General features: G+C 54.8%; 2 protein-coding genes and 1 pseudogene across 4 annotated transcripts; all 3 read left to right on the top strand.

Moving 5' to 3' along the window:
* The first annotated feature begins 64 nt into the window (after nucleotides 1-64).
* On the top strand, nucleotides 65-17,343 carry Sidt2 (SID1 transmembrane family member 2). 3 transcript variants are annotated; one of them, XM_042280822.2, is made up of 27 exons: nucleotides 65-511; nucleotides 1,976-2,097; nucleotides 2,334-2,498; nucleotides 2,587-2,632; nucleotides 3,184-3,285; nucleotides 3,381-3,464; nucleotides 4,999-5,098; nucleotides 5,274-5,339; nucleotides 6,812-6,905; nucleotides 7,214-7,266; nucleotides 8,088-8,159; nucleotides 8,328-8,399; nucleotides 8,580-8,642; nucleotides 9,391-9,509; nucleotides 9,849-9,922; nucleotides 10,012-10,078; nucleotides 10,574-10,647; nucleotides 10,768-10,891; nucleotides 11,781-11,898; nucleotides 12,617-12,753; nucleotides 12,978-13,086; nucleotides 13,285-13,361; nucleotides 13,532-13,578; nucleotides 13,818-13,923; nucleotides 14,337-14,447; nucleotides 15,740-15,853; nucleotides 15,942-17,343. In XM_042280822.2, the coding sequence occupies exons 1-27, from the start codon at nucleotides 329-331 to the stop codon at nucleotides 16,002-16,004; spliced, it is 2,562 nt and encodes an 853-aa protein (XP_042136756.1). In that variant the 5' UTR covers nucleotides 65-328; the 3' UTR covers nucleotides 16,005-17,343. The 3 variants fall into 3 exon arrangements, with proteins under 3 accessions (XP_042136756.1, XP_042136758.1, XP_076432305.1); XM_042280824.2 differs by lacking the exon at nucleotides 8,580-8,642 and having other exon boundaries at nucleotides 87-511; XM_076576190.1 differs by lacking the exons at nucleotides 65-511; nucleotides 8,580-8,642 and adding an exon at nucleotides 531-891.
* On the top strand, nucleotides 4,019-4,119 carry LOC121831200 (U6 spliceosomal RNA; annotated as a pseudogene).
* A 2,132-nt stretch (nucleotides 17,344-19,475) lies between the features above and the next one.
* Nucleotides 19,476-25,094, top strand: Tagln (transgelin). Its single transcript, XM_006989845.4, has 5 exons — nucleotides 19,476-19,610; nucleotides 23,270-23,461; nucleotides 23,567-23,744; nucleotides 24,113-24,215; nucleotides 24,548-25,094. The coding sequence occupies exons 2-5, from the start codon at nucleotides 23,282-23,284 to the stop codon at nucleotides 24,690-24,692; spliced, it is 606 nt and encodes a 201-aa protein (XP_006989907.1). The 5' UTR covers nucleotides 19,476-19,610; nucleotides 23,270-23,281; the 3' UTR covers nucleotides 24,693-25,094.
* The last annotated feature ends 237 nt before the right edge of the window (nucleotides 25,095-25,331 follow it).

Here is a 25,331-nt window from a genome sequence, read left to right as displayed (position 1 = left end):
TGGTGGCCCAGAGTTCTGCGCCGCGTCCGCCGCCCTTAAAGGGCCCGCGTCCGGGAAGCCTGCGGGCCAGGGCCGCCGCCGCCTCCGCTCTCCGGGCGCGAGCGGACGCCGGGTCTCCGGCCGGGCTGGGCCGGGCCGGGGTTGCGGGTCGCGGTGCCGCCCACGCGAGCTGGGGTCCGCGTGAGGCCCAGGAGCGGCTCCAGGGAGGGGACGAGTCCTATCTCCGGCCGGGGTTAAAGTTCTGGTCCCGGTGAGATGCTGGAAGCTGCTGCGGCAGCCGCAACGCGCCCGGTCGCCGTCCTGTCGCCAGTCCCCGTCGCCCCGGGCCATGTTCGCCCGGCGTCTGCCCTTGTGCGTGCTCCTGGTGGTCGCCGTCGAGAGCCACCTGGGGGCTCTGGGGCCCAAGAACGTCTCGCAGAAAGACGCGGAGTTTGAGCGCACCTACGCGGACGACGTCAACAGCGAGCTGCTCAACATCTACACCTTCAACCACACCGTGACCCGCAACCGGGTGAGCGCGGGGCCCCACTGCCGCAGGGCGACCGAGAAGGTGGACGCCCAGGCCGGCCTTGATGCCACCCCTGCCCTCTCCGCCAGCCTCCGAGCCGCCCTTCCCTTGCCCAGGCCTCGTCTCCACCAGCTTTCCCTGCAGCTCCAGTTTGGGCAGCTTCCCGGCCACCAGCTGTGATCCGGGCAGGTCTACCCTGGCTCTCCCCCTGGAAGCTGTGTGAGGTCGGGGTGAGGGGGAAACTGGCTTCTACCGGGCTTGCTCAGACAACTCCAAATGGGGCCAACTTAGAACCGACAAGCTCTGTTCCAGCAAGTTGCTGCCACACTTCATAGGGAGGTGAAGGAGGCAGACCTCCTTGCCTCCGAAAGCCAGCTGGCCTTGTAAGTTGACGATGACAGAGATAAGGGCCTCCGAAAGCAAGCCGGGTGGCGAGAGAAAAGGGAGTTTGTCTCAAGCTCAGAACTGTGTCTGATTTCTTACTCATTTCTCCCCAGTAGTGAAAGTCGAAGGCGGGCGTAGCAGGGCCCAGGCAGAGTGCAGCCTGGAGAACACTTGCTGCCTGGCTGTGTGACCTCCTGCCTGGCTCTCTTGCTCTCTCTCCAAGGCCAGATCTGGACTGACTGGGAAGCAGTGGAGTTGAGAATGAGGCATCTGGGGTTTTCTTGGGGATGGAGAGGCGTTTGGTTTCTGGCAGGCCAGGATCTAACATCAGGATCCATTTTCCTGACGTTTGATCTGTCTTCTTTGCATCCAGTATCCAGAGTCATCATCCTAGAAGGGGTTCCCACCTCTTGGGGGAGGAAATGCTACCCTTAGATTTGGTTTCGGCAGCCTAGGAACTAATAACATTCTTGTGATTTGTCACTTATATACTCTCACTGTCCTGTGTGGCTTCACCCACAGCAAGGGCTGGATTACCCAGAGGGGGAGAGTTGAGGTTCCAGTGTAAAGTCACTTCCCAGCTTGGCCCTCGGTCAGAAATAGAGATGTAACTTGGATTTCAACACTCCCCACCGTTCCTGTCCACCCCTCCCTGCAGGGCTCCGGCCTCCAGATTAGTTGTGGAACCGGAGCTTCTTGCTGGTTTCCTAGTTCCCGAGGAGGAAGATTGAGGACACTTCTTGCTCTCCTCTGTCAGTGTGTGTATATGAGTGTACATGTCCAAGTCTGTGCACGTGGGCTATCCTGGAACTGCCTAAGGCCTCTTCTGCAGATGCCTGGGACCCGCTGTTCCACAAACCTGCTTCTCCCAAGAGCCAGCGCGAGCTTCCGCAAGCCTCATGTCCCTCAGTGCCAGCCCCTTCGAGAGACAGGGCTTATTTGCACACAAGGAGAAGCATAGATGGTATCCTGGCTGCCCAGGACGGATCACCCAGGGCAGAGCAGGCACGCAGTGTGTAGAGTCGTGTGTTGGAGGGACGGTGGGGCCGAGTTTGAGTGAGGGCACTTCCTTGTCATCTGCAGACGGAGGGCGTGCGAGTGTCTGTGAACGTCCTGAACAAGCAGAAAGGGGCGCCTTTGCTGTTCGTTGTCCGCCAGAAAGAGGCCGTGGTGTCCTTCCAGGTGCCCCTAATCCTGCGAGGGCTGTGAGTAGGACCTGGGGATGAAGGGAGGGGTGGCCTAGCCAGGCCTTGCAGGGAGCCTCCCCCAGGAGACCCTTTTGTCCCCCCTCCCCAACCCCCCAGCCCAGTGTTGTGAGGGCCAACTCTGTCAGCCCAGGGCTTGGGAGGTATGGGGACCTGATAGAAAGAATTGCAGCCTCATTTCTCAGTCCTGCCAGACTGGCTGGGACTAGTCACACCCTCTGTGTCTTGGACCATAGGTATCAGCGTAAGTACCTCTACCAAAAAGTTGAACGAACTCTGTGTCAGCCCCCCACCAAAAATGAGTCCGAGGTCCAGTTTTTCTATGTGGATGTGTCCACCCTGTCACCAGTCAACACCTCTTACCAGCTCCGGGTCAACCGTGTGGACAATTTTGTACTCAGGTATTCAGGGTGGAGTGAAGGGACCATAAAGCCCTAGCCTTCTTCCCAAGAGTTGGGGGTGACTTTGGGGTTCTTCTCTGCCCTGTAGGACTGGTGAACCATTTACCTTCAATACCACTGCAGCCCAGCCCCAGGTAAAATCCCTTGTCAAAAATGGGGGTCTCTTAGCCTGGCGTGGTGGCACATGCCTTTAATCCCAGCATTTGGAAGGCAGAGGTAGGTAGATCTCTTGAGTTCAAAGCCAGCTTGGTCTACATAGTAAGTTCTGAGCCAGCCAGGGCTACAGGGAAACCCTGTCTCAAGATACCAACAACAAAAAGAAAACTGGGGGAGTCTTGAACATGAGAGCAGGAGCAGTCATGGGGAGTCCCAGGACCACCATGTTAATCCAGTCTCTGTGGAGGGACTCTTGGAGCTCCTGTATGGACAGCCGGGCAGGGACAGTGCCGTGATAGGGTCTGGATGCTGTCTTTCCCGCTCTGCCTCTCAGGCACTGTCCTGTGTGTCCAGCTAGGTTACTGGAGATCAGCGTTCAGGGTCATGTAGGAGTGGGCTACTCATGGTCAAGGTTCTTCTCCCCGCGTAGCCAGGAAGATTCTGGTACCTCCTTGTAGGAGATTGATCTGAGGGGCAGAGAGAGCACCCTCCTGAGATGGCACTCTCCCTGCCCTTCCCATGTTCTCAGTACTTCAAATATGAGTTTCCTGACGGTGTGGACTCTGTAATTGTCAAGGTGACTTCTAAGAAGGCCTTCCCTTGTTCAGTCATCTCCATACAGGACGTCCTGGTAAGCTGTCTCTCATGTTCTCTTCACCGGAAAGTAGTTGGGACATTGGAGAAAAGGGACAGGGCCCACCTGCCTGTTTCTCCCTTCCTCCCCAGTGTCCTGTCTACGATCTGGACAACAACGTGGCTTTCATCGGCATGTACCAGACCATGACTAAGAAGGCAGCCATTACCGTGCAGGTAGGGAACCACATGACCCGAGAGATGGGGCTGGTGCCCGTCCCGCACCCTGCACTTGTCTTTCTGCCCATTCCTGCCTTACACGAGGGCTGCTTAAACTTCTTCCACTGTGACCTTTGTGCTTGTGAAACTTTCCTCCATGGAACCATCTCACTGGCTCTTAATTTTGTTTTTTGTTTTTTAATCAGCAAGGGATTTTATTCAGAAGTAATGTGAAAGTACAGACCACATCTTCTTCAAGAGAGCAGCAGAGGTTTACTTAGAAGCGGCGTTCTTATTTTATTATTGTCAGTGTTGAGGGTGCCCCTTGGCATAAGTGTATAGTACAAAGTGGCGGAAGCATATTTAGGGCCATTTTAGAAGCTGTGGAGTTCTCGCTTTAGCAATACATACACTAAAATTGGAATGGGGGCTGGAGAGAGGGCTCAGCAGTTAAGAGCACTGGCTGCTCTTCCAAGAGAACCCAGGTCTATTCCCAGCACCCACATGGCAGCTCATGACTGTCTGTAAATCTAGTTCCAGGGGATCTGTTACCCTCACACCAGTGCACATAAACTAAAATAAATGAGAAATAAATAAAATTGGAATGGTACAGTGATTAGCACGGCCCCTGCGAAAAGATAACGTGCAAGTTCAAGAAGCATTCCATAATTTTAAAAAAGAAATTGTTGAAAATCTTATCCTAATCCCAAGTCAAAACTCATTGAGTCCTTTAGCAACACAAAACAGTTTTTTAAACCAAACATCCTACCTAATCCAATCCAGTCCCAAGTTGTTCTGATTATCCTCACATGCTTGAGATAAATGGGAGGAAAATACTTAGACATCTTCTTTTCTGTTACTAAACCATGATGTTTCTATGAGAGCAGAAAACTTGGGGTATGCAGTAAACACACTGCAGTTCAGAGCGCACACTAGTCTAGCATCCAAGCTGGCTTTCAGACAGTGGTCCTTGGCTTCCTGTCGTGTGATAGCATGCATAGTACAAAGTGCACATGTGTGTTCAGAACCAAGGCTGAGGTGACGTCACCCGATATAAGGGTGAGTGCTTTTAGAAGCACCTTGGATGTAGTATGCATTTGATTTTGAATAATTTTTCATTGTCACACATTCAGCAACCTTTGCTGGATTCTTCACCACCCCCATATTCCATTCCTGTGATTTTGGGTTCTCGTAGATGTGAGTGGGGCCATCTCTACTGGCTGGTGCCCCAGACAGCCTGTGTGGGCCACGTGCTCATTCATGTGTTCACCTGGCTGGAGTGTGGGTGCAGGTTTGGGCTCCAACCCTAACTCCACAAAGATAATGGCAGCACCTCTCCTGTGGGTGTATCTGGTGGTAGAGCATCTGCCTGCCGTTTGACAGGCCGTGTAATTAGACTCTGAGCATCACAGAAATGTGAGGGAGGGGGGTCTTTGCAAGGATTAAGTAAAATTACAAGAAGAGCCTATAGTATCTGGTCCACAGTTCATAAAAGAAAAAAGTGGTGGTGATGATGATGCTCATCACAGTCTTCGTCCTTCTCCTCCTCCAGCGTAAAGACTTCCCCAGCAACAGCTTTTATGTGGTGGTGGTGGTAAAGACTGAGGACCAGGCCTGCGGGGGCTCCTTGCCCTTCTACCCTTTTGTGGAAGGTATGTTCTGTGCACTGGCTAGGGACGGCCCAGGCAGACAGACAAGCCGCCGTGGCTGTTGGTGGATCCGATGGGACGTGAGTTTGGCGCCTGAGACTCTCTGAGACCAGGTTCCACCAACCCTAGCTAAGTTCCAAGCAACCATTCCTTTTCCACTTTGACATTTTGCTTCCAGATGAGCCAGTGGATCAAGGGCATCGTCAGAAAACCCTATCAGTACTGGTTTCTCAAGCTGTCACATGTAAGTGTGGGTACCTGAGAAAGATGGACAAACCCCCTGCTTCTCCCTTTCAGACCCAGGAAAGCGAGTGTTCTTTGAGTGGTAAGGGTGGCGAGGACACTCCTACCCAGCAGGCACTGGGACAGAAAGGAGTGTTCTGAGCAGGCTTCCAGCCAGAGAAATTCAGAAGGTGGATCCCAGTGCAATATGGGACAGGGTCCATAGCCAAACTGAAGAGCAAGTTCTCATGTGCTCCCTGCCACTTAGCAGTGGGATCTCTGTCTCTGTGACAGAAATAATAAAATCTGTCCCGTTAGATAAACTCAGTTGTGAAGTTTAACCCAGAATGAAGAGTATTAGGCCCCTAGTCAGTGCTCAGTGATGTCTACTGAGTTGTTTGTTTGTTTGTTTTGTTTTGAGACAGGGTTTCTCTGTATTGTTTTGGAGCCTGTCCTGGATCTCACTCTGTAGACCAGGCTGGCCTCAAACTCACAGAGATCCGCCTGGCTCTGCTTCCCGAGTGCTGAGATTAAAGGCGTGCGCCACCGCCACCTGGCATCTACTGAGTTTTTAAATAGGGTCCTTTCTAAATTGGAGAATATAAGATCAAAATAAGGAACTTGGCACAGTGGCATACCCCTCTTTAATCCAGCAGTTGGGAGGTAGAGACAGGAAGATCAATAGCTCATCCTTGCTTATGACATGAGTTCAAAGCCAGTTTGAACATGAGACCTTATCTCAAAAAAACAAAACAAAACTGGGGCTGGAGAAATGCTCAGCTGTTAAGAGCACTGGCTGCTTTTTCAGAGGACCCGAGTGCTAATCCACAGCACGCACGTGGCAGCTCCCGACTATCTGTAACTCTAGTTCCAGGGGATCTGATACACTCTCTTGGCCTCCACAGACACCCATGTGATGGTGCGCATACATACATGCAAGCAAGGTACTCAAACACACAAAACATAGAAATAAATGCATCTTAAACGAGCAATTATAAACCCAATATACACACTAAGTAAATTAATTAATAAAGAGCAAAATCAAGGATTGTGCTAGAAGGGAGAGCCACCTCTCCTGTGGCTTGTTTACTCTGTATTTATTGAGCCCTTGTGTATGCTAGAACTACAGCTCTTAGGAAGCCCTTAGGCCAGGAGGGCTCTGTAGGCTACTGAGAGCTGGGATGAGCAAAGGACAGGTCACTGTAGAAATGTACAACAGAAAAGACCATCCAGAAGGCACCGTCTCTGAGCTGTAGTTTGAAGGTTAGGTGAACATGGAGTTTTCTAGAAGTAGGAGAGAAAGTTCTAGGAAACAACATGAGCAGATGGGCTCAGGCCAGAGTTTGGTGTATTGCGCAATAGCCAGGTCTTCATACTGGCCAGGCCTTCCTTGCCTTCAGGGGAGGAGGAGCCAGATCCCAGCAGTCTCCGGGCATCCAGAGGGCAGCATGGGAAAGCCTGCTGTGTTCTCACCTTCTGTTTCCCTCCCCATAGCTGAGGCCTACGTTGGTGGCATGCTCTTTTGCCTGGGCATATTTCTCTCCTTCTACCTGCTGACTGTGCTCCTGGCCTGTTGGGAGAACTGGAGGTGAGGTGGGACTGCTGGCCTGTTCCTTCCTCTGCAAGGGGCATGGGATCCCAACTGGGATGATCTTGTAGTTGTCTTCAGGGCCAGGCAGGACAGGTACTTGTTGGGACCGGCGGTCCATGGGCCATTTCTTTGTAGACAGGCTCACCCCATCATCACTCCTTCCCAAGCTGGGGACACCCCATTACCCCCTGGTGTGGGAGAAACCCAGGACTGAGGGGTTATATGGATAGAGAGGAGAGGAGAGAGATTAGCCTAGCCTAGGGTAGGTCCTCATCCTTCCTCACTTGTCCTCTCCATTCCTGCAGGCAGAGGAAGAAGACGCTGCTGGTGGCCATAGACCGAGTCTGCCCAGAAAGTGGTATCTGCAGGGCACGGTGGTGGGCGGATCTGTGGTGGGGAGGTGCGGGGCAGGGATGGGGGAGGGAAGGGTCAGAGGAGGGCGGGTCGGTAGCTTCTTCACGGGCTGCCCCTCCCTAGAGATCCTGGAAAGTTCCCTGTGGTCCACACTGGTGGCTAGCTACCCTGGCAGCCTGCCTCAGGCAGTGCAGCTCAGTCTCAGTTACTCACTTTCCATTCTCTCTCTCTCTTCCACCCCATCTCTCTCTGCCTCCCCTCCTGCTTGGACTTCTCTCTCAGCCTCTCTCCTTGGTAAGCTCCAGGCGCCGTGGGCAGAGGAGCTGCTGCTGTCCAGGGGGAGGAAGGTGAAGCCTAGGGCTGTACAGGGGAGGGACTTGGGCACCAGGTGTCGTTTCCTTCCTTGGTGGCTTAGATGTGTTGTTTCCTTGACCATCCTTCATCTATTTTTTTTTCTTTTCTTTCTTCCTTTTCTTTAAATTAAAATTTTTTTTAGACAAGGTCTCATTCGTAGCCCACGGTAGCCCGAAACTGACTATGTAGTCCAGGCTGGCCTCAGGCATGTAGCGCTCCTCCTCTCTTAGCTAGGCGAGTGCTAGGATTATAGGCGTGAGCTCCCATGCCCAGCTTGTCCCCACTCTTAGGACACAGGGTGGCATGTTTGCTTGGAGTGACGTGGTTGTGGGTGAGGTGGGTTTTGGGATCTGTGTTCTCTTACTGCTGTCCTGGCTCCCCTGTGGCTGTCTTGGTTCTCCCTTCTCTTTTCCCGGGCTGTACGCTTCCCTTTGCTCACAGGCCTCAGAGGCCCTTGACTTCTCATTGCAGGTCACCCTCGGGTCTTGGCCGATTCGTTTCCTGGCAGTGCCCCTTACGAGGGTTACAACTATGGCTCCTTTGGTACGTGTCAAAGTCAGGACTGTATTTGCGCATGCCCAGCCGCAGCTGCTGCTGCTGCCACCTCCTATTGGCCATGCTCTTGCAGCTCCTCGGGGCGTTCTAAGAACAGCGCTAGAGTCTCGTTCTGAGGTCCCTTTCAGCTGCCTCACCACTAATTCCTGCTTGCAGACAATGGTTCTGGATCCACTGACGGGCTGGTTGAGAGCACAGGTTCAGGAGACCTCTCGTACAGTTACCAGGGTGAGTGGGCCAAGCAGTGGGGTGTGTGCTACAGGGCTGCTGTTGACGAGGTGAAACTTCCTGGTGGGCGGTTGCCTCTCTGCCAGACGCTGGAACCAGGGAAGGGCTGCTCTTCTGCCCCCTCTTCCTCTCCTTCCTACTTGGCCTCCGTTCCCCTGTAACTTTCCCTTTCCTTTGAAGGGCACGACCAGTTCAAGCGGCGCCTTCCCTCTGGCCAGATGCGGCAGCTGTGCATTGCCATGGGTAGATGTGGGGAGGGGGTAGGGCTGCCCTGCCAATCATTTCCTGCCAGGATGGTCAGTTAGTGGAGCTGGCCATCGCTGGGGCCAGAAAGATGCTTAGTGCATGGCTTCCCTATCATGTGCCACCAGTGCCAGCCCACGTGTCTTCTGAGATAGACAGGCACTGGCCACCAGTCAGAGGTCCTCGTTTGCTGTCTTCTTAGCAGGGTTCTCCCTCCCTGGCTTGCTGGCCAAGGGATCCTGGGTCTGGGTGTCACCTTCTGGCCTTTAGGGCTTTGGCCAGGTGAGGTAACGGGAGGAGATGAAGACAGGATGGGTGCTCTTTCTCGAGCACTTGTCTATATACTGAGACTTTAACCCACGGGTGGCCATGGCGTGTCTTCTCAGAACCCAACAGGACTGGGCACCTTCTAATCTGCATGACTGGCCAAGTTCAATCCTGTTACTTATGTCTGGGGTCCACTCAGTGTCCTCGCTGGGAAAGCCCTAGCTCAGGAACCAGAGCCAAGAGTGGAGCAGGGATGGAGTCGCTCCTGTCTGGTGGCCCCTGGCAGAAGTGCCCCTGGTCCCCACTGAGTGCGGAGTGCCTCTCCTCCCACACCTGGGCCACCTGCCCCTCCGCTCTGAGCCCTGGCCCACAATTAGCCTCTTCCGCATTGTTGAATAATTCTGACAGTTGCTTCTGGTGGGTGGGGGCAGACCCACTGTTGGGTCCCGCTGGCCCAAGCCCTTTTCCTTGCCGTTCCTAGACCGCTCCTTTGACCCAGTGGGTACTCGGCCACGACTGGACTCCATGAGCTCTGTGGAAGAGGATGACTATGATACATTGGCCGACATCGATTCAGACAAAAATGTCATTCGCACCAAGGTCTGGCACACACGGCCTGGGCCTGGTCAGGGGGTTCTGAGGAAGGGACTCTGTGGAGCCTCATCCAGCATATCTCTGTGGCATGTTAGGGAAGCAGAAGGAAAGAGCTGAGCTGGGCAGGCAGGATTGATTCTAGGAGAAATCAGCCTGACCTCCAGGCGCCTCCAGACTAGTTGGGCAAGCCCTCTTGGCCTAATTAGCCACAGAAGTGGGAAGTCCCAGAACTCTGCCCACTGAATTCTGACTTGTCTGAGGGAAGCCCGTGTGTCTACCCTAACCTGGGTGCCAGGGGTTCCCCCAGGTGCCGGGTAAGTGAGGCTCACCCCTGCTTCTCCTCAGCAATATCTCTGCGTGGCTGATCTGGCACGAAAGGACAAACGTGTTTTGCGGAAAAAGTACCAGATTTACTTCTGGTGAGTGGGCTACACAGACAGGGACTCCTGTTACTACAGGGCAGCTCCTTGGGTCCTGCCCACCTCACCACGGCCCTCCCGCCCCTCAGGAACATAGCCACCATTGCGGTCTTCTACGCCCTTCCTGTGGTGCAGCTGGTGATCACCTACCAGACGGTGAGAGGGCATGGGTTGGAGCATCTGTGTGTGACTCTGCCTCCCCCTGCAGAGCCACTGCTCACAGAGACTGCAGTGAACAGAGGTCATAGGTCAAGCAACAGCTTTCAGATCCCAACTTTGAGGCACTAGGCTTCTGAGCATCAGTTTTTCCATCTGCAGATTGGGGACAGAATGAAGCTGGGGTGGGGTCTGCAAAAGAGAGGTCACAGGACTTTGTGTGACTTCCCTTCCCTCCCCTTACTGTGAGGTAAGAACTTGAGGAGTTGTCAGTCACATATATAAAGAGGATAATGGTAGGCACCTATGCCATCTGAAGCATGCGCCACACACACACACTTTGTCAAGGAGCACCAGCCTGGGTACTGTGTATACACGTCAGCCATGCTGGTACTGTTCATGTTTTGCCGATTGGCCCCGGGGGTGGGGCGGGGCGTGGGCTCCTTGCTGCGTCAGGCATGTTAATAGCTTTGCACCCCTCTCACACACACACAGGTGGTGAATGTCACAGGGAACCAGGACATCTGCTACTACAACTTCCTCTGTGCCCATCCTCTGGGCAACCTCAGGTGGGGATTGTGCTGGCCCAGGGGTGGGGAGGGTGGGGCTTTGTGAAGCCTGCTGGGCAGAAGAAAGGGAAGGATCTGAGGGCCTGAGTGTAAGCTAAGTGCCTGTCTTGATCCTTCTAGCGCTTTCAACAACATCCTCAGCAACCTGGGGTACATCCTGCTGGGGCTGCTCTTCCTGCTCATCATTCTGCAGCGAGAGATCAATCACAACCGGGCCCTGATGCGAAATGACCTCTATGCTCTGGTGAGCCAGGCACTGCCCACCAAGGCCTCCACCTGGCAATCTGACCTTGCCTAGTCCAACTCATCTCTGTCTAGCCTGACCCTACCATGCCCTGGTCTGCTCTACCTTACCCAGGCTGCCCTGCACTGTCCAGCCCAGATCTGCCTTGCCCTACCCTGTTCAGGTCCTCCTTGCCCTGCCCAGGTCCTCCCTGCCTTGCCTAAGTCCTCCCTACCCTGCCCAGGTCTTCCCTATTCTGCTCAGGTCCTCCCTGCCCTGCCCAGGTCCTCCCTACCCTGCCCAGGTCCTCCCTACCCTGCCCAGGTCCTCCCTACCCTGCTTAGGTCCTCCCTACCCTGCCTAGGTCCTCCCTGCCCAGGTCCTCCCTGCCCTACCCAGGTCCTCCCTGCCCTGCCCAGGTCTTCCCTATTCTGCTCAGGTCCTCCCTGCCCTGCCCAGGTCCTCCCTACCCTGCCCAGGTCCTCCCTACCCTGCCTAGGTCCTCCCTGCCCAGGTCCTCCCTGCCCTACCCAGGTCCTCCCTGCCAGGTCCTCCCTGCCCTGCCCAGGTCTTCCCTATTCTGCCCAGGTCCTCCCTACCCTGCCCAGGTCCTCCCTACCCTGCCCAGGTCCTCCCTACCCTGCCCAGGTCCTCCCTGCCCTGCCCAGGTCCTCCCTGCCCTGCCCTGTCCTACCCTCCCTGCCTTCTGCTCTACACTGCCCACCCCTGCCCTGCCCTGCCCACCCTCCCCCTGCTCAGCTGTTGTATCCTGTCCTCTCTGCTCTGCCCTGTACAACCCCCACCCTGCTGCACACTCACCACCAAGCCCAGTCCTTTTCCTCCTCCCCGGGTCTCCACTGGGACCCTTCCCTTCCCACCTCACTTACCTCCCTTCGCTTTCTCCCCACAGGAGTGTGGGATCCCCAAACACTTCGGTCTGTTCTATGCCATGGGCACAGCGCTGATGATGGAGGGGCTGCTCAGTGCTTGTTACCACGTCTGCCCCAACTACACCAACTTCCAGTTTGGTGAGTGCGGCCTCCTTGTCTGCCTGAGCCTCTACCATCCCAGGGCAGCAGCTGGTAGGAAGCTCGGAGGCCGGCTTCTGGGTGCGGCTTCCCATGTTAGAAGATGGCCAGCTAAGCCAGGCAGTGGTGGCACACGCCTTTAATCCCAGATGTCTATACCCGAGAGTTCCAGGACAGTCGGGGCCATACAGAGAAACCCTGTCTTGAAAAAGTCAAAAAATAGATAGATAGGTAGATAGATAGGTAGATAGGTAGATAGATAGATAGATAGATAGATAGATAGATAGATACATACATACATACATACATACATACATACATACATACATACATACATACATACGAAGGAAGGGAGAGAGAGAGAGAGAGAGAGAGAGAGAGAGAGAGAGAGAGAGAGAGAGAGAGAGAGAGAGAGAAGACGGTCATCTATCCTGCCTCCTCTCCAGTCATTCCTACAGAAACTCTGAAAAGACAGAATCCTCAGGAAACACTCCCTGACTTCAGGGTGTTCGTTTACTAAGACCCTCAAACTAAGTTATCCTTAACCTCAGGGATCAGCAGACTCTGGCTAACAAGTGATATGATTCAGGGGCAGGTAGGGGTGAAGTGCTGACCCTCCACTTGCTCATGGCATTCCAAAGCACTCTTTGCTGTCCGGGCTGGAGTTGTGTGCGGCGTCCCTGTGGGTGTCTCTAGCTCACGCCCTGTTCCTGCGCAGACACCTCCTTCATGTACATGATCGCTGGCCTCTGCATGCTGAAGCTGTATCAGAAGCGGCACCCCGACATCAACGCCAGTGCCTACAGCGCATACGCCTGCCTGGCCATCGTCATCTTCTTCTCCGTTCTGGGCGTGGTGAGGGCCTGGGCTACTCTGCATGCCCCCTAGGAAAGGCACACGCATGCACTCACCCTGTCCTCCGCTGCAGGAGAGGTCCTGCTGCTTCCCTCGGGCTGTCCGTGGTCCCTCTATGATTGCGGCCTAACCAAACAGCCTGCCCCTGTAAGGATGCGGGCATAGGAGGCCTGGGAACAGCTGCCCTCAGCGCCCCCTCACCCCACATTGGGGCTTCCCCACAGGTTTTTGGCAAAGGGAACACGGCCTTCTGGATCGTCTTCTCAGTCATCCATATCATTTCCACGCTGCTCCTCAGCACACAGCTCTATTACATGGGCCGCTGGAAGCTGGGTGAGGGCATGCCCCGGGCGTATGAGGGTGTGGGGGACCGTGGGTACCTGGACTCACAAGGGACCTTTGATTTCTCCTTGGCTGGAGGAGTCACTGGGTAGGAACTGAGAGTCCTCCTTGTGCTCTCTGGGCTGTGCTCTCTGAAGTCCCTGGCTCCTCTTAACCATGGCATTTCAGTACTAGGCCTTCTCATTGCAGACTCGGGGATCTTCCGCCGCATCCTCCACGTGCTCTACACAGACTGTATCCGCCAGTGCAGTGGCCCCCTTTATACGGTACCTGCCCAGCTCCCCATCCCCTTCCTCCTCTGACTCCCCTCCTCCCCGTGGGATCGAGGTGTGTCAGAGAGCCCAGGGTAGCGTGGGGTAGGCTGACTTGAGCCTTCTGCCGCTTCTCTCCCTGTCTCTCTCCCCCTCTCAGTCCCTGTGTCTCTGCTTCCCTCCAGGACCGCATGGTACTTCTGGTCATGGGCAACATTATCAACTGGTCTCTGTGAGTGTGGCCATTGGCTGTGGAGACAGCTGGGGACATAGTCAGCCACTAGCTGACTTAGGGGGCTAGAGTCAATTTTGAAGCATTGGCCATAAAGAATGGGGGCTAAAGAGAGAGGTGTTAGTCCCTGGGCTTCTGGAACCTTCTGTGAGTCTCTGCACACAGTCCAACATAATGATGAGGCATGGTGGGGTGTGGGCAGAGGTGAGACCCTCCCCCAGACCCACTCCCTCTTCCAGGGCTGCATATGGACTCATCATGCGCCCCAATGACTTCGCCTCCTACCTGCTGGCGATTGGCATCTGCAACCTGCTGCTTTATTTCGCCTTTTACATCATTATGAAGGTGAACGGGAAGGGCCGAGCTGCCTCAGTTATGGGGACAGTGGGGCGCTGAGAGGAAGAGAGCCTCGCCGTCCATGTATCCATGACAGTGAACTTTGGGGGGTGGCTTGAGTCTCTTGTGTGTAACCCTGGGAGTCACCTGCTGAGAAAGTGCTCTGCCACCAAGCCGTGCCCCAGCCTGAGTTCACGGAACCTCTGAGGACTGGTGCCTCCTAGTGGCCTTCCATGTTGTACAGGGCGAGGGAGTGCCCAGCCAGTGCCTTTGTTGGCTCAGGGATCTGGGTACATGGACACCTAGCTCAGGGAGGGTGTCAGGTAAAGACAAAGGCCGCCAGCATGAGACTTGGTTGGGTTCTGTGGTTGAGCCCTGAGGATGCAGGAGGGGCCTGGCTGACGGCCGCATGCTTTCCCTAGCTCCGAAGTGGAGAGAGGATAAAGCTCATCCCCCTCCTTTGCATCATCTGCACCTCGGTGGTCTGGGGCTTTGCGCTCTTCTTCTTCTTCCAGGGACTCAGCACGTGGCAGGTGAGTAGGCACCTCTAGGCTCGTAGCAAGCCAAGCCATGGCAAGTTCTCCCCCTGGGGCCAGGCCTTCCTAGTGACTTCTCATTAAAGCCTCCTGATCCACATGGCAGCCTAGAAATCTGGGCCTGTTACTTCAAAGGCAGCAGAGTCTCAGAGAGGCCGAGTGACATCCCCCAGGGCATAGAGCTAGTGTGTGGCCGCTGTGGCTTAAAGCCAGACACCTCAGTTTCTCCGCTGCCTCAAAGGACACCTGGTGTGCATCAAGCTATAAATCTGTGATAGAACTGAACATGTCTGCTGGGCGGTGGTGGCGCACACCTTTAATCCCAGCACTCAGGAGACAGAGGCAGGTGGATCTCTGTAACTTTGAGGCCTGCCTGGTCTACAGAGTGAGTTCCAGGACATCCATGGCCACATAGAGAAACCCTGTCTTAAAAAACAGAACAAAACAAGAACATAACATGTCTCTGCCTAGACAGCGTTGAATTCACAGTCTGGTTCAAAACAGACACTGTCAGCTCATGTCTGGTTTTTTGTTTGTTTTAAGGCCAAGGATCAAAACTGTGCCCTTGCACATGCTCAGTACATGCTCTGCCACTAAGCCACACCCCCCATAGCTAGATCATGTTTGAAATGAAAGACAAAGCAAGTCAAGTTAGTGGAGTGTGCAGGAGAGAGGAGGGGGAGGCTTCTGAGTTAGGAGGCCTGGGAGAGCTTCCTGGAGGAGGCAGGCTTTGTTCTTGGCCATGGTCTCATGGATAGCGCTATGTAACTCAGGCAGTCACCTGAGCAGTCACACAGGTTGGAATGACCAAGGCAACTTTGATGTGCAAGAACACACTGATTTCAGAGCTTGGCCTAGGTTCTTCCAGACATAGGGTCAGAAAATGTGTGTGGCACACAGGTGGGTAGAGCAGGGAGGCCTCTGTTGTCCGGGCACAGAGCATGGTCTGGTGTAGTACTTGGGGCAAAACCACCTGAGGTCACTTGAGCGAGGCCAGGCCTCGGCAGGCAGTGAGTTGGGGCTCTGGGCCCACCTGGCTTTCTGAGTGGAAGCTGTGTGGTAATCCCAGCCGCCTGCCATGTCTGACAGGAGTGGTGGGTGAAGCCGAGAGCGGAGCTGGTGTATTTGAGAAAAGCCCTGCTAGCCATGGAGGGTGAGAGGAAGGCAGGAGTCAGAGCAGAGTGCTTCCTGTCAGGGACAAGGGGGTGCCATGGAGTGGGCGGGGGTGGGTTTGGACCCGGCCTTGCCAGAGCGGAGTTGGTAGGCTGCTGGCCCTGTCCCTCCGCCAGAAAACCCCCGCAGAGTCCAGAGAGCACAACCGTGACTGCATCCTCCTTGACTTCTTCGACGATCACGACATCTGGCACTTCCTGTCCTCCATTGCCATGTTTGGGTCCTTCCTGGTATGTGGGATGTGCCTGGCCTGAGGGCAGAGGGGGCGGTAGAGCAGACAGCCCCTCTGTCCTGTGCCTGACCTCTGTCCACCCTTAGGTTTTGCTGACATTGGATGACGACTTAGACACAGTGCAGCGGGACAAGATCTATGTCTTCTAGCAGCGTCCTAGGACCCAGGCTTCACCTCATGGGGCCCCAGCGCCTCCCTGCCACCTGCCAGGTGCCACCATAGCACCAAGGGTGTGAGTCCCAGCTGTGCTGCCCAGCGCTGGATGGCGTGGCAGGACTTGGAGATTCCAGCCCAGGCCTGACTCAGGACAGTTGCCGGTGGCATCGAGCCTTGCAGTCACCTCTGCTGCGGAAGAGGCCTGCTCCCATCCCCCAAACACTGGCCAAATTGCTGCTTTCTCTCTCAGTGTTGGGTCCTCCCCAGGACCCTTGTCCGTCCATCTGTCCTGTCTGTCCACTGGCTCCTCCGTTTGTCCCTGTGGAGAAGGAAGGTGGGAGGGCAATGCCCTAGCCCATTTCAGGCCTTGCCTTCTCCCCAGCCCCTCCCTCCTCTCAGCCTAGGACCCACAGCCCGACCTTCCTCCCATGCTCTGCTCCAGGACTCTAGTCTGGTGCCTGATTCTCTGTCCAGCACCAGGACCCTAGTTCTCTGGGTCTGCAGCTGGCTGCTATCACTGCCCACTCTGGCCTGCCAGGAGGGATGCAGGTAGGAGACATTGGGGGCTGTCCAGCTGGTGCCAGGTTTATGGTGCTAAGGCCTGCAAGGGCCTAGGTACAACCCTCCTCCCTCGGACCTGTGCTTGGAGCTGGCTCTTGAGCAGTGAGAGTCAGTTCAGTTTGAGTCTGCTCTGGGGGGCTGAATTCAGAGGTCATGTCCTGATCCCACCAGCCAGCAGAACGATGCCAGCACCAGGGTTGGTGGGAAGTGGCAACTCACTGTCCCCTTCTGCACCCACAGTCCTGCCAAGCCCCGGCTGGGGCCCCTCAGTGCCATTGACACTGCCCAAGAATGTACAGAGGCCGTGGAGGAACGGTGCCAAGCACACAGCCCCCTTTCGCCTCTTTCACGGGAGCAGGAGCCCCAGTGCCTGTTTTAGAAGGGGGGGCATGCCAGCTCCCTGTGTGTCCCTGGCCCTGCCTCACTACAGGACTCAGGGCTGGCTTCTGAGTTTCCGTCCAGTATTTAGCCAAGTTCTGTGTTAGTCACATGGGGCCCAAGAGCCTTGGTGTTTACATGGAGTCACCCAGCTCTGGGCCCTGGCCACTCTGGTCCTGGCTCTGTTTCACTCCACTGAGTCCATTCCAGATGCCAAGGGGCTTGGGGTCCGGGAATGTATTTCATTCTCCCCACCATGTTTTTATAGCTCTCGGGCTGGGAGAAGAGGCAGGTCTGGGTCTTTGTTTCAGAGCGCTGTTCTGTGTCTCCATGCTATGGTTGCAATTCTGTTTCTATGAATGAGTGCATTCAATAAAGACGACCAGACCTGGGGTCGGGGCTCTTGTTCATTGGCTGGTACAGGAGCCTCCCTGTCTCGTTTCTGTGCTTGGCTGCACTGGAAACTGCAGTTCCTGGATTCCACCAGGGTTTTTCCTCAACCTCGGGCCACCTGTTAATTCTGTCAACATTTGACCCTACCCTGCACTGAGCACTGCCACCAGGAGCAAGGTGCTGAAAATGTCTGTCTTCTCCCTGTGATAGCCTTCACCTGGCACACAACACCTGCCTCTGCCCACCAGGTAGAGGGCAGCATCCCTCCCTAGGGGTGCTAGGCAGATGGATATCCAGGCTGAGCCCATAAATGTGGTGGGCAAAGAGCTTGCAGACCAAGGTTTTAAAGACTGTTCGGACCGGGTGGTGGTGATGCCTGCCTTTAATCCCAGCACTTGGGGACAGAGGTAGGTGGATCTCTGAGTTTGATGCCAGCCTGGTGAACAGAGCAAGTTCTAGGGCAGCCACGGCTCCCCAGAGAAACCCTGTATTGAAACAAAACAAGAAAGGCTGTTCAGGAATGACCATCTGGATGGCACACAGAATCTAAGAAGAGGAAGTTCTTATTTAGACTTCAGCAAAAGAGGATGGGATTTGGGATCTGGTGAATTCAGGACATGACTGGTGTCCAGGAGATGGCAAGTGTGGTCTTCTCTCAGGGAGCTTCCTGTTTATGATCTTCAGACGCCACTGGGGGGTGCTGTAGCTCTGTGTACTGTGCTCCTAGCTCAAGTCAGGCAGGCTGGCTGTGGGAGGCGGAGCTTCCAAGGCTGAGCCTCCCCTGCCTGCTGCTAGTTTGGGGAGAGGCTGGCTCACTCAGCCTGAGGATCCTTCCCCCTCCCCGTTCTCCCTCTCCATCCCTTTCCTGAAATTCCCAGAATTAGGGGCGGGACACAGAGACTCTGCTCCAGTCTTCTTACCTTTTAAAAAATTACATTTAGGGGCTGGAGAGGTGGCTCAGTGGTTAAGAGCACCGACTGCCCTTCCAGAGGACCCGGGTTCAATTCCTAGCACCCACATGGCAGCTAACAACTGTATAACTCCCAAGATCTGACACCCTGCACATAAAATAATAAGTTATTTTTTTAAAAAAAATTACATTTATTTATGGAGTCTGTGTCTGTGTGTGGCATAGCACACGTGAGGTCAGAGGAGAGCTGGTTCTCTGTTTCCACCATGTGGGTTCTGGGAATTGAACTCAGGTCATCAGGTTTGACAGCAAATGTCTTTAACCACTGAGCCCCCCTCCCCTCATCTTCCCATCCTTTCCCTGTCCCTTCTCTACACTGCTGGAGCTAGGTACAAGCAAGATGTGCTAGAGGATCCTTTCTGGGATGATAGAATCTCCCAAGACAGGCTCCCTTGAGGGGAGGGAGGGGATGAGGCTGACCTAGTCCTCTGACCCTGGTGTCTCCACAGCCTTAAACGCCCTACCATTTCACTGCTCTGGATGGGGCCAGGGCTGACTTGCTGCTGAGCTCTCAAATCCCACCCCCCAAGTGAAGCTGCTTACTCCAGCTGGGAGCTCTCCCCACCCTGAGCAGAGGGTGGGACATCCTCTCCAGCTCCCACACCAGTGGGCAGGAGTACCCAGGTTCTGTCACTCAGTGGCCTTGGGAAGGCCATCTGAACCTCGGTTTTCTCAACTGTCAAATGGGGTGGTAGCTCCAACCTCGACTGTGAAAGGAAGGCATTTGCATAGTGCAGCCAATCCGCAGTCAAAACTAGTCTCCACACTTAACTGGAGTTTAGTTTGTGTGGAGGAGGGTGGTTTGTTTGTCCCCTGCAAATCTGGGGGATCCCTAGCCCCCTGGGGCGCCCCTCTGCAGGGCCAGACTCTTAAGTACCTCTGCCTTTCACTCTGGTTGGACAGAGAGCTGAGAAGAGCAGACCCAAGTCGGGGTAGCAAGGAAGGCGTTCAGGGTCCTGCCCATAAAAGGCTTTTCCCGCCACTTTGAGCACCGCCCCGCCCCGGCTGCGCAGCATCTCCAAAGCACGCAGGGAATGTCTCTGGCTGCCCCCCGACAGACTGCTCCAACTTGGTGTCTTTCCCCAAATATGGAGCCTGTGTGGAGTGAGTGGGGCGGCCGGGGGCAGGGAGCCCAGTGGGCTTCCTTGGGCAGGGAGGGGCGCTAGCGGGCCGGCTGAGGGGTGACATCACTGCCTCGGCACCCTTTAAACCCCTCACCCAGCCGGCGCCCCAGCCCGTCTGCCCCAGCCCAGGCACTGACACTACTCTCCTTCAAGCCCAGGAAGGACCAAGCCTTGTAAGTGCAAGTGAGGAGGAGCAGCAGGGGATGCATGTCATCAGGCAGGGCTGGGGTCTCAGCTGGGGCTCCCCTAATCTCCTCTAGCTTGCTGCGTGGAATTGGGTCCCCAGAGTCCTTTATCTGTTTTAAACTAGTTAAAAAGTCTGGCTAAAATGCCAGGGTGACTTGGCTGGGGGTGGGGTGGGGGGAATCAATGGGGAAAATTAGTGGGGTGAAAGGGAGGCCCCCATTTCAGCAGCTGGGCCGGCTCCATCTCAGCATGTCCCAGAAGGTGAGTTTGCTTGTTTTGGAGAGCAGCGGCCCGCCCACTGCTGGTCCCCAGGGCTTGCGCAGCCTAGAGGAGCCAGGAGATGGCCCCTGAGACAGTGGAAGGCTGAGGAAGGTTTTTGGTTATTTGTTAGTAGTCCTGGAGATCAGTCCAGGGTACCATGCATGCCAGGCATGTACTCTACCACTGAGTGACACCCCTAACCCCACAGAAATCAAATACTTCAGAAGAGGCAGAGATAGAGGCTGCTTTCCCATGTGCAGCTCTGTCCTCTGCAGGGTGACAGGTGGAGGATCCTTGGAGCTCTGTCTGGGCAGGCCTGGGACCCCTGGTCTTTCCAAAGGGGCTCGGTGGTTCTGCTTGGGGCTATTTTAAAGCCTGGTAGTGAGATGCTGGCACATCTCTGCAATCGGACTGCTCTCCTGGGTCCCTGGGGTTTAGGTGTGCCCTCTCAGGGATGCAGAAATACTTACTCCTACTGCTATTTTGTGGTGATGAGGGTTGGGGTACCGCAGCCAAATGTACCCCTGGTTCTGCTTGTTCTTCCGGGCACCTGCTAGTTGCAGGCTCCTTTCCACTGCCTACTCTCCCCTCTCCCCTGCCAGAGAGAAAGAGGGGCTGGCAGGAGCCATAGCCACAGGCATCTAAGGTGAGCACCATGCAGGTGTTCTGTACTGTGGCCTCTGTCGAGAAATACCCTGGTGGGCTGCCAGACGGCCATCTTCCTACCCCCTCTCATCTCCCCAGTGCCTCCAAGAGGAGGACTTGAAGGTGTTTTTTTCTTCTCTCTTATTAGTGTTTTTTAGTTACATAAGTGATGGGTTTCATTATGGCATTTGTTCACATATATATATCATTTACTTTATTCCTATTAGCTTTCCTGTCTTCACCTGACCTCTTCTCCTCAAAGGGACTTCTTGGGACTTTCTACTTCAGACTTTCCACCAGGAGAGACAGGGAAGAAGGGCGGCGAGGGGTGGGATTGATTGGGGACACATGTAATCCTGAGCCCTGACCCAAACTGACAGATGTCAGGGTTGCAGTGTGTGCATTGTGGCTAGGGCTTGTTCTTAGACCTGTCTGTTCAGAACTCCCTGGAGACTGAGAAGTGCATGCAGGGACACTCTTCTCCCATGCTTTCCTCTAGTGCCCAGCCTGTGTAGGAGGCGGGTGCGGATACAGACTGGGTAGGGAATGGATGGAAACTGTCAGGCGCGTGTACCTGGCTGGGATGGGGTGATGGGAGAGAGACCGGCTGAGTGGAGGCCTGGAGGAAGGAGGGCTGCAATCACCCGCTCCCTTTGCTTTGTGACCTTTGTGGTTCTTTGTCCCAACAGTTCCTGGAGAGGAGCAGGACACACAGTGGGGGGTGGGAGGGACAGAGCTGTTGACCACTTCCCAACAGAAACCAGGCCTTAAAGTCCTCCAACCCCAGCTGAAAGACAGTGCTCAGAAGGCCATGTCTTGTGTGAGGACTCTCTCCCCACTCCGTCTCAGGGAAGTGAGGGGCCTCTGTGACTGGCACTTAGATGAGGTCTTCTGGTTTTCTTTTTCCCTCAAACATGGTGATGGACTCAGGGGATGCCTCGGAGAAGGGAACCAGGGAGCAGATCAGTTTGCTGTGTAAACTCCCTGGTTAAAGCACCCCTCACCCACCCACACCACCTCAAAGAGCTCTCTCTGTTAAGCTCCAGGCAAGTGTGTGATGTAGTTTGCAGACTACACCTTCCCAGCTCTCTGAGTAGACTGTTAGCCCCACTTCACAACCGGGGAGCTCATAATTTAGAAGGGGAAAGACGACAGGGGCAAGATGTCCAGAGTTTGACGGCTGGCCTGTGCCCGAAGCTCTGTGATAACATTGCTCTCCACCACCTTCCAGGGCGGGGATGGGGACAGGGTCTCAACTTTCATGGGAAGGAGGTGGGAGGTCCCGGCCAACTACTCTATGTTCATACAATTTTCCTCCCAACCTCTGTCCTCTCTGAAGCCAGGGGCTGGCTTGGAAAGCTTTTTATACACTGTAACAGATGGCATCTTACTTAGGGTAGCCATGACTACTGTATCTGTCCAGGGACCGGCCCACCTGCTCTGACCCTGCAGCTTTCCTCCTTCTCCATGTCTGGTCCCTCTGAGCGCTGCCAGGCACTGGCCTTTGGGGCAGCAGCTGACATGAAGGGCAGGCTTCCCATGCTCTGGCTGGCAGATTCTTGGCCCTGGGACAGCCTGGGAGTATTCTGACTGCACAGTTCTTCTAACTACTGCAACAGCCAGAGCTGGCCGACATGGGCACACCAATGCTCTTTCCTATGAATCTCCCTGAGAATGCAGCTGCTTTGTGAGAACCCTTGGACTTTGGACACTTTACCACATGGTTTTGGCAGATGCAGTATAGGGGATGAACTTTGCTCTTCCAGCTTCTGGGTCAGAGGGTAAAGACTTGGTGGCAACTGATAACTAGACCTGCTGGCTTAATTTGGGGAGGTGGGGGGCAGGGGACAATGTGCCTTCTGGAAGGCTTCTCTAGTGCCTTTCTGGCTAGTCTTGGCAAAGAATGCTTTAGCTAGGCAGACCAGGTCATGTGGGGCTTTAAGTTCAGCTACTCCAAAGGCTAAGGTAGGAGTATCCTAAATTCAAGATCAGCCTGTTGGCCTGAGACATTGCCTCAAAACTATGAAACAAGCCTAGCATTGGTGGTGCATGCCTGCCTTTAATCCCAGCACTCGGGAGGCAGAGGCAGGTGGACTTCTGTGAGTTCGAGCCCGGCCTGGTCTACAGAGTTCCAGGAGCTGGGACTACACAGAGAAACCCTGTCTTGAGAAAAGACAAAAACAACAAAACCATAAAACAAAGAGAAGGCTGAGGACGGAGCTTGGCAGTACAGACTTCCCTCTCAAATATGAAGCCCTGGGTTCCATCCTGTACTGAAGAAAAAAGAAAAGCAAGCAATGAGCAAAGTGCGGGGAAGGAGAGGGAAGGCTGGCTCTAGGCCAGGGGTTGTCAAAATAGTCCATAGGCCAAATGCAGCCTGCTGTTTGTTTCTATCGACAAAAATTTATTGGCACACACTACTTATGTATCATCTAGGCTGTTTTCACACAATCGTAGAGGCCATATGGCCTGCAAATTCTAAAATATTTTCTCTCTGGTCTTTTACATAAACAGTTGACAGACCCTTGCTCTAGCTGGCCAAACATCTAGTATCTTGTTTCTTGAGGTTCACGTTCAGAGAGGTCTTTGCAGTAGGTGGACGAACCTGGTCTAGCTAAGTAGTGTGATGGTGTCTAGGGTGGCTGGGAACCCCTCCCTGAGCTCAAGGCCTGCTTAGCTCAAGTGAAGCAAAGCTATTCCCTGACCCTTTCTTCTCTCTTCTCCACACTGTCTGCTTCAGCTCCGCCCCAACATGGCCAACAAGGGCCCATCCTACGGCATGAGCCGTGAAGTGCAGTCCAAAATAGAGAAGAAGTATGATGAGGAGCTGGAGGAGCGACTGGTGGAGTGGATTGTAATGCAGGTTGGCCCTGATGTGGGCCGCCCAGATCGTGGGCGTCTGGGCTTCCAAGTGTGGCTGAAGAATGGCATGGTGAGTGGCACCCTGTGAAGGGGGTCTGGGGAGGTGTGTGCCACCCTGCAAGCTGTGGGGCAGACCCCCTGAGCTGAGTGTCCAGCTGTGTTCTGTGCCTGGCAGATTCTGAGCAAGCTGGTGAACAGCCTGTATCCTGACGGATCCAAGCCAGTGAAGGTGCCTGAGAATCCACCTTCCATGGTCTTCAAACAGATGGAGCAGGTAGCTCAATTCTTGAAGGCAGCTGAGGACTATGGAGTCACCAAGACTGATATGTTCCAGACTGTTGACCTCTTTGAAGGTACAGAGGAAAAGGGCTGGAGCCAGTGGGCCACTGGAGAGCAAGATTCTCAGGCAGGGAGAGGGACTATCAAAAGATGCCACAACCAGCTCTGTTGGTGTGTGCACAGCGGGAACAGGATGTGCCCAGAGCACAGAACAGGCAGATCAGCTCAGTGGTCCAGCATTTTCCTAATATGGCCTGTGCTGGATCCTAGAACCGTACACACATAGAAAATACACCAAGCCGCACTCACAAGGGTTTAGTGTAGGGTCTCCTGAAACCTCTTTGGATCTGAGACACTTGCTCTTGGTTTGATCATTTTTGAGTCAGGGGCAGATCTTGCCTATATGGTCCTGAAGCTGGTTCCCTGGCCACTCTTCTCACAGGCAAAGACATGGCAGCAGTGCAGAGGACTCTAATGGCATTGGGCAGCTTGGCTGTGACCAAGAATGACGGACACTACCGTGGAGATCCCAACTGGTTTATGAAGTATGTGGCCATTGGGTCCCTGTTCCCACGCTTGGGTCTCTTTGTGAGGTGGGGATGGCTTCGGCTGGTCAGCCATGGTAAAGATCAGGTGTGGCAGAGCCAGGAAGGCCCCAAGTAAGGCCTTGGGCTGGGGGAAACGGGGCCCCACTTCTGGGCTCATGTCTTTTACCAGCATGTGCTCCAGCAAGCTCCCTAACTCCTGGGATCAACCAAACTCAGGAAAGAGAAGACAAATGGGAAGGGAATGGGCCCAACAAGGAAGCGACAGGGACCAGAAAACAACTGGAGAACACTAATCCTTGGAAGTCTGATCCTGGTTCCTCTTCTTTTAGGAAAGCCCAGGAGCACAAGAGGGAGTTCACAGAGAGTCAACTGCAGGAGGGGAAGCATGTCATTGGCCTTCAGATGGGCAGCAACAGAGGGGCCTCACAGGCTGGCATGACAGGCTATGGACGACCCCGGCAGATCATCAGTTAGAAGGGGAAGCCCTGAGCCTGCCTTTCCCAGATACCTGGCTGCAGTGTCCTGCTTAGCCTGCCTCACCCACGCCTATGTAGGTTCTTAGTCCAGACAGCTCCGAGGCTGTCGCTGGGCAAAGATGACTGCACATGGGCAGCCCCACCTATCCCTAGCCTCAGCCCAGCTTCTAACCCCAGAGCCACCACCCCTGGCCCTGTTCCCAGCTGCACCCCCACCTCTACTGTCTCTCCCATGTCCTGGAGAAGGCAGGGAGAAGTGGGCTGGGTAGCCTGGGGGTCAGCCAGCCCACTGTCCTTGGTAGCAAATGCCCTTTGAAGGAGACCCAGCCCAGCCTCTCCATCATTTCCTGGAATATTTTTTGGGTTGAAATTCAAAAAGGAAAATATATATATATATATATACATCCATCTTTTCTCAGGCCTGCCTGGCAGTCTGATTGTTTAGTTACCCCTGTTACTATTCCAGGAGCCCTGAGCACGGACGGGGGGGGGGGGGGGGGGGGGGGGGAGGACGACGGGGGGGGGGGGGGACGGGGACGGGGACGGACAGGGACGGACGGACGGATGACGACACGGGACCCGGGGTTCATGGGCTCCTGGCTGCTGTCTTCTGGATGACTTTTCAGGCCCCACAGAC

This window comes from Peromyscus maniculatus, chromosome 7 (assembly GCF_049852395.1).
Source record: "Peromyscus maniculatus bairdii isolate BWxNUB_F1_BW_parent chromosome 7, HU_Pman_BW_mat_3.1, whole genome shotgun sequence".
Taxonomy (NCBI): domain Eukaryota; kingdom Metazoa; phylum Chordata; class Mammalia; order Rodentia; family Cricetidae; genus Peromyscus; species Peromyscus maniculatus.
Note: the sequence above shows the minus strand (reverse complement) of the source record. Positions and strands in the feature narration are given on the sequence as shown.

Excerpts from the sequence above, each read along its gene's own strand:
- Tagln (XM_006989845.4), top strand. The coding sequence starts at position 23,282 with ATGGCCAACAAGGGCCCATCCTACGGCATGAGCCGTGAAGTGCAGTCC. Across the intron at positions 23,462-23,566 it reads TGTGGCTGAAGAATGGCATG|ATTCTGAGCAAGCTGGTGAA; the intron begins GTGAGTGGCACC and ends TGTGCCTGGCAG. Across the intron at positions 24,216-24,547 it reads GATCCCAACTGGTTTATGAA|GAAAGCCCAGGAGCACAAGA; the intron begins GTATGTGGCCAT and ends CTCTTCTTTTAG.
- Sidt2 (XM_042280822.2), top strand. The coding sequence starts at position 329 with ATGTTCGCCCGGCGTCTGCCCTTGTGCGTGCTCCTGGTGGTCGCCGTC. Across the intron at positions 6,906-7,213 it reads GCCTGTTGGGAGAACTGGAG|GCAGAGGAAGAAGACGCTGC; the intron begins GTGAGGTGGGAC and ends CCATTCCTGCAG. Across the intron at positions 8,400-8,579 it reads CCTCTCGTACAGTTACCAGG|GGCACGACCAGTTCAAGCGG; the intron begins GTGAGTGGGCCA and ends TTTCCTTTGAAG.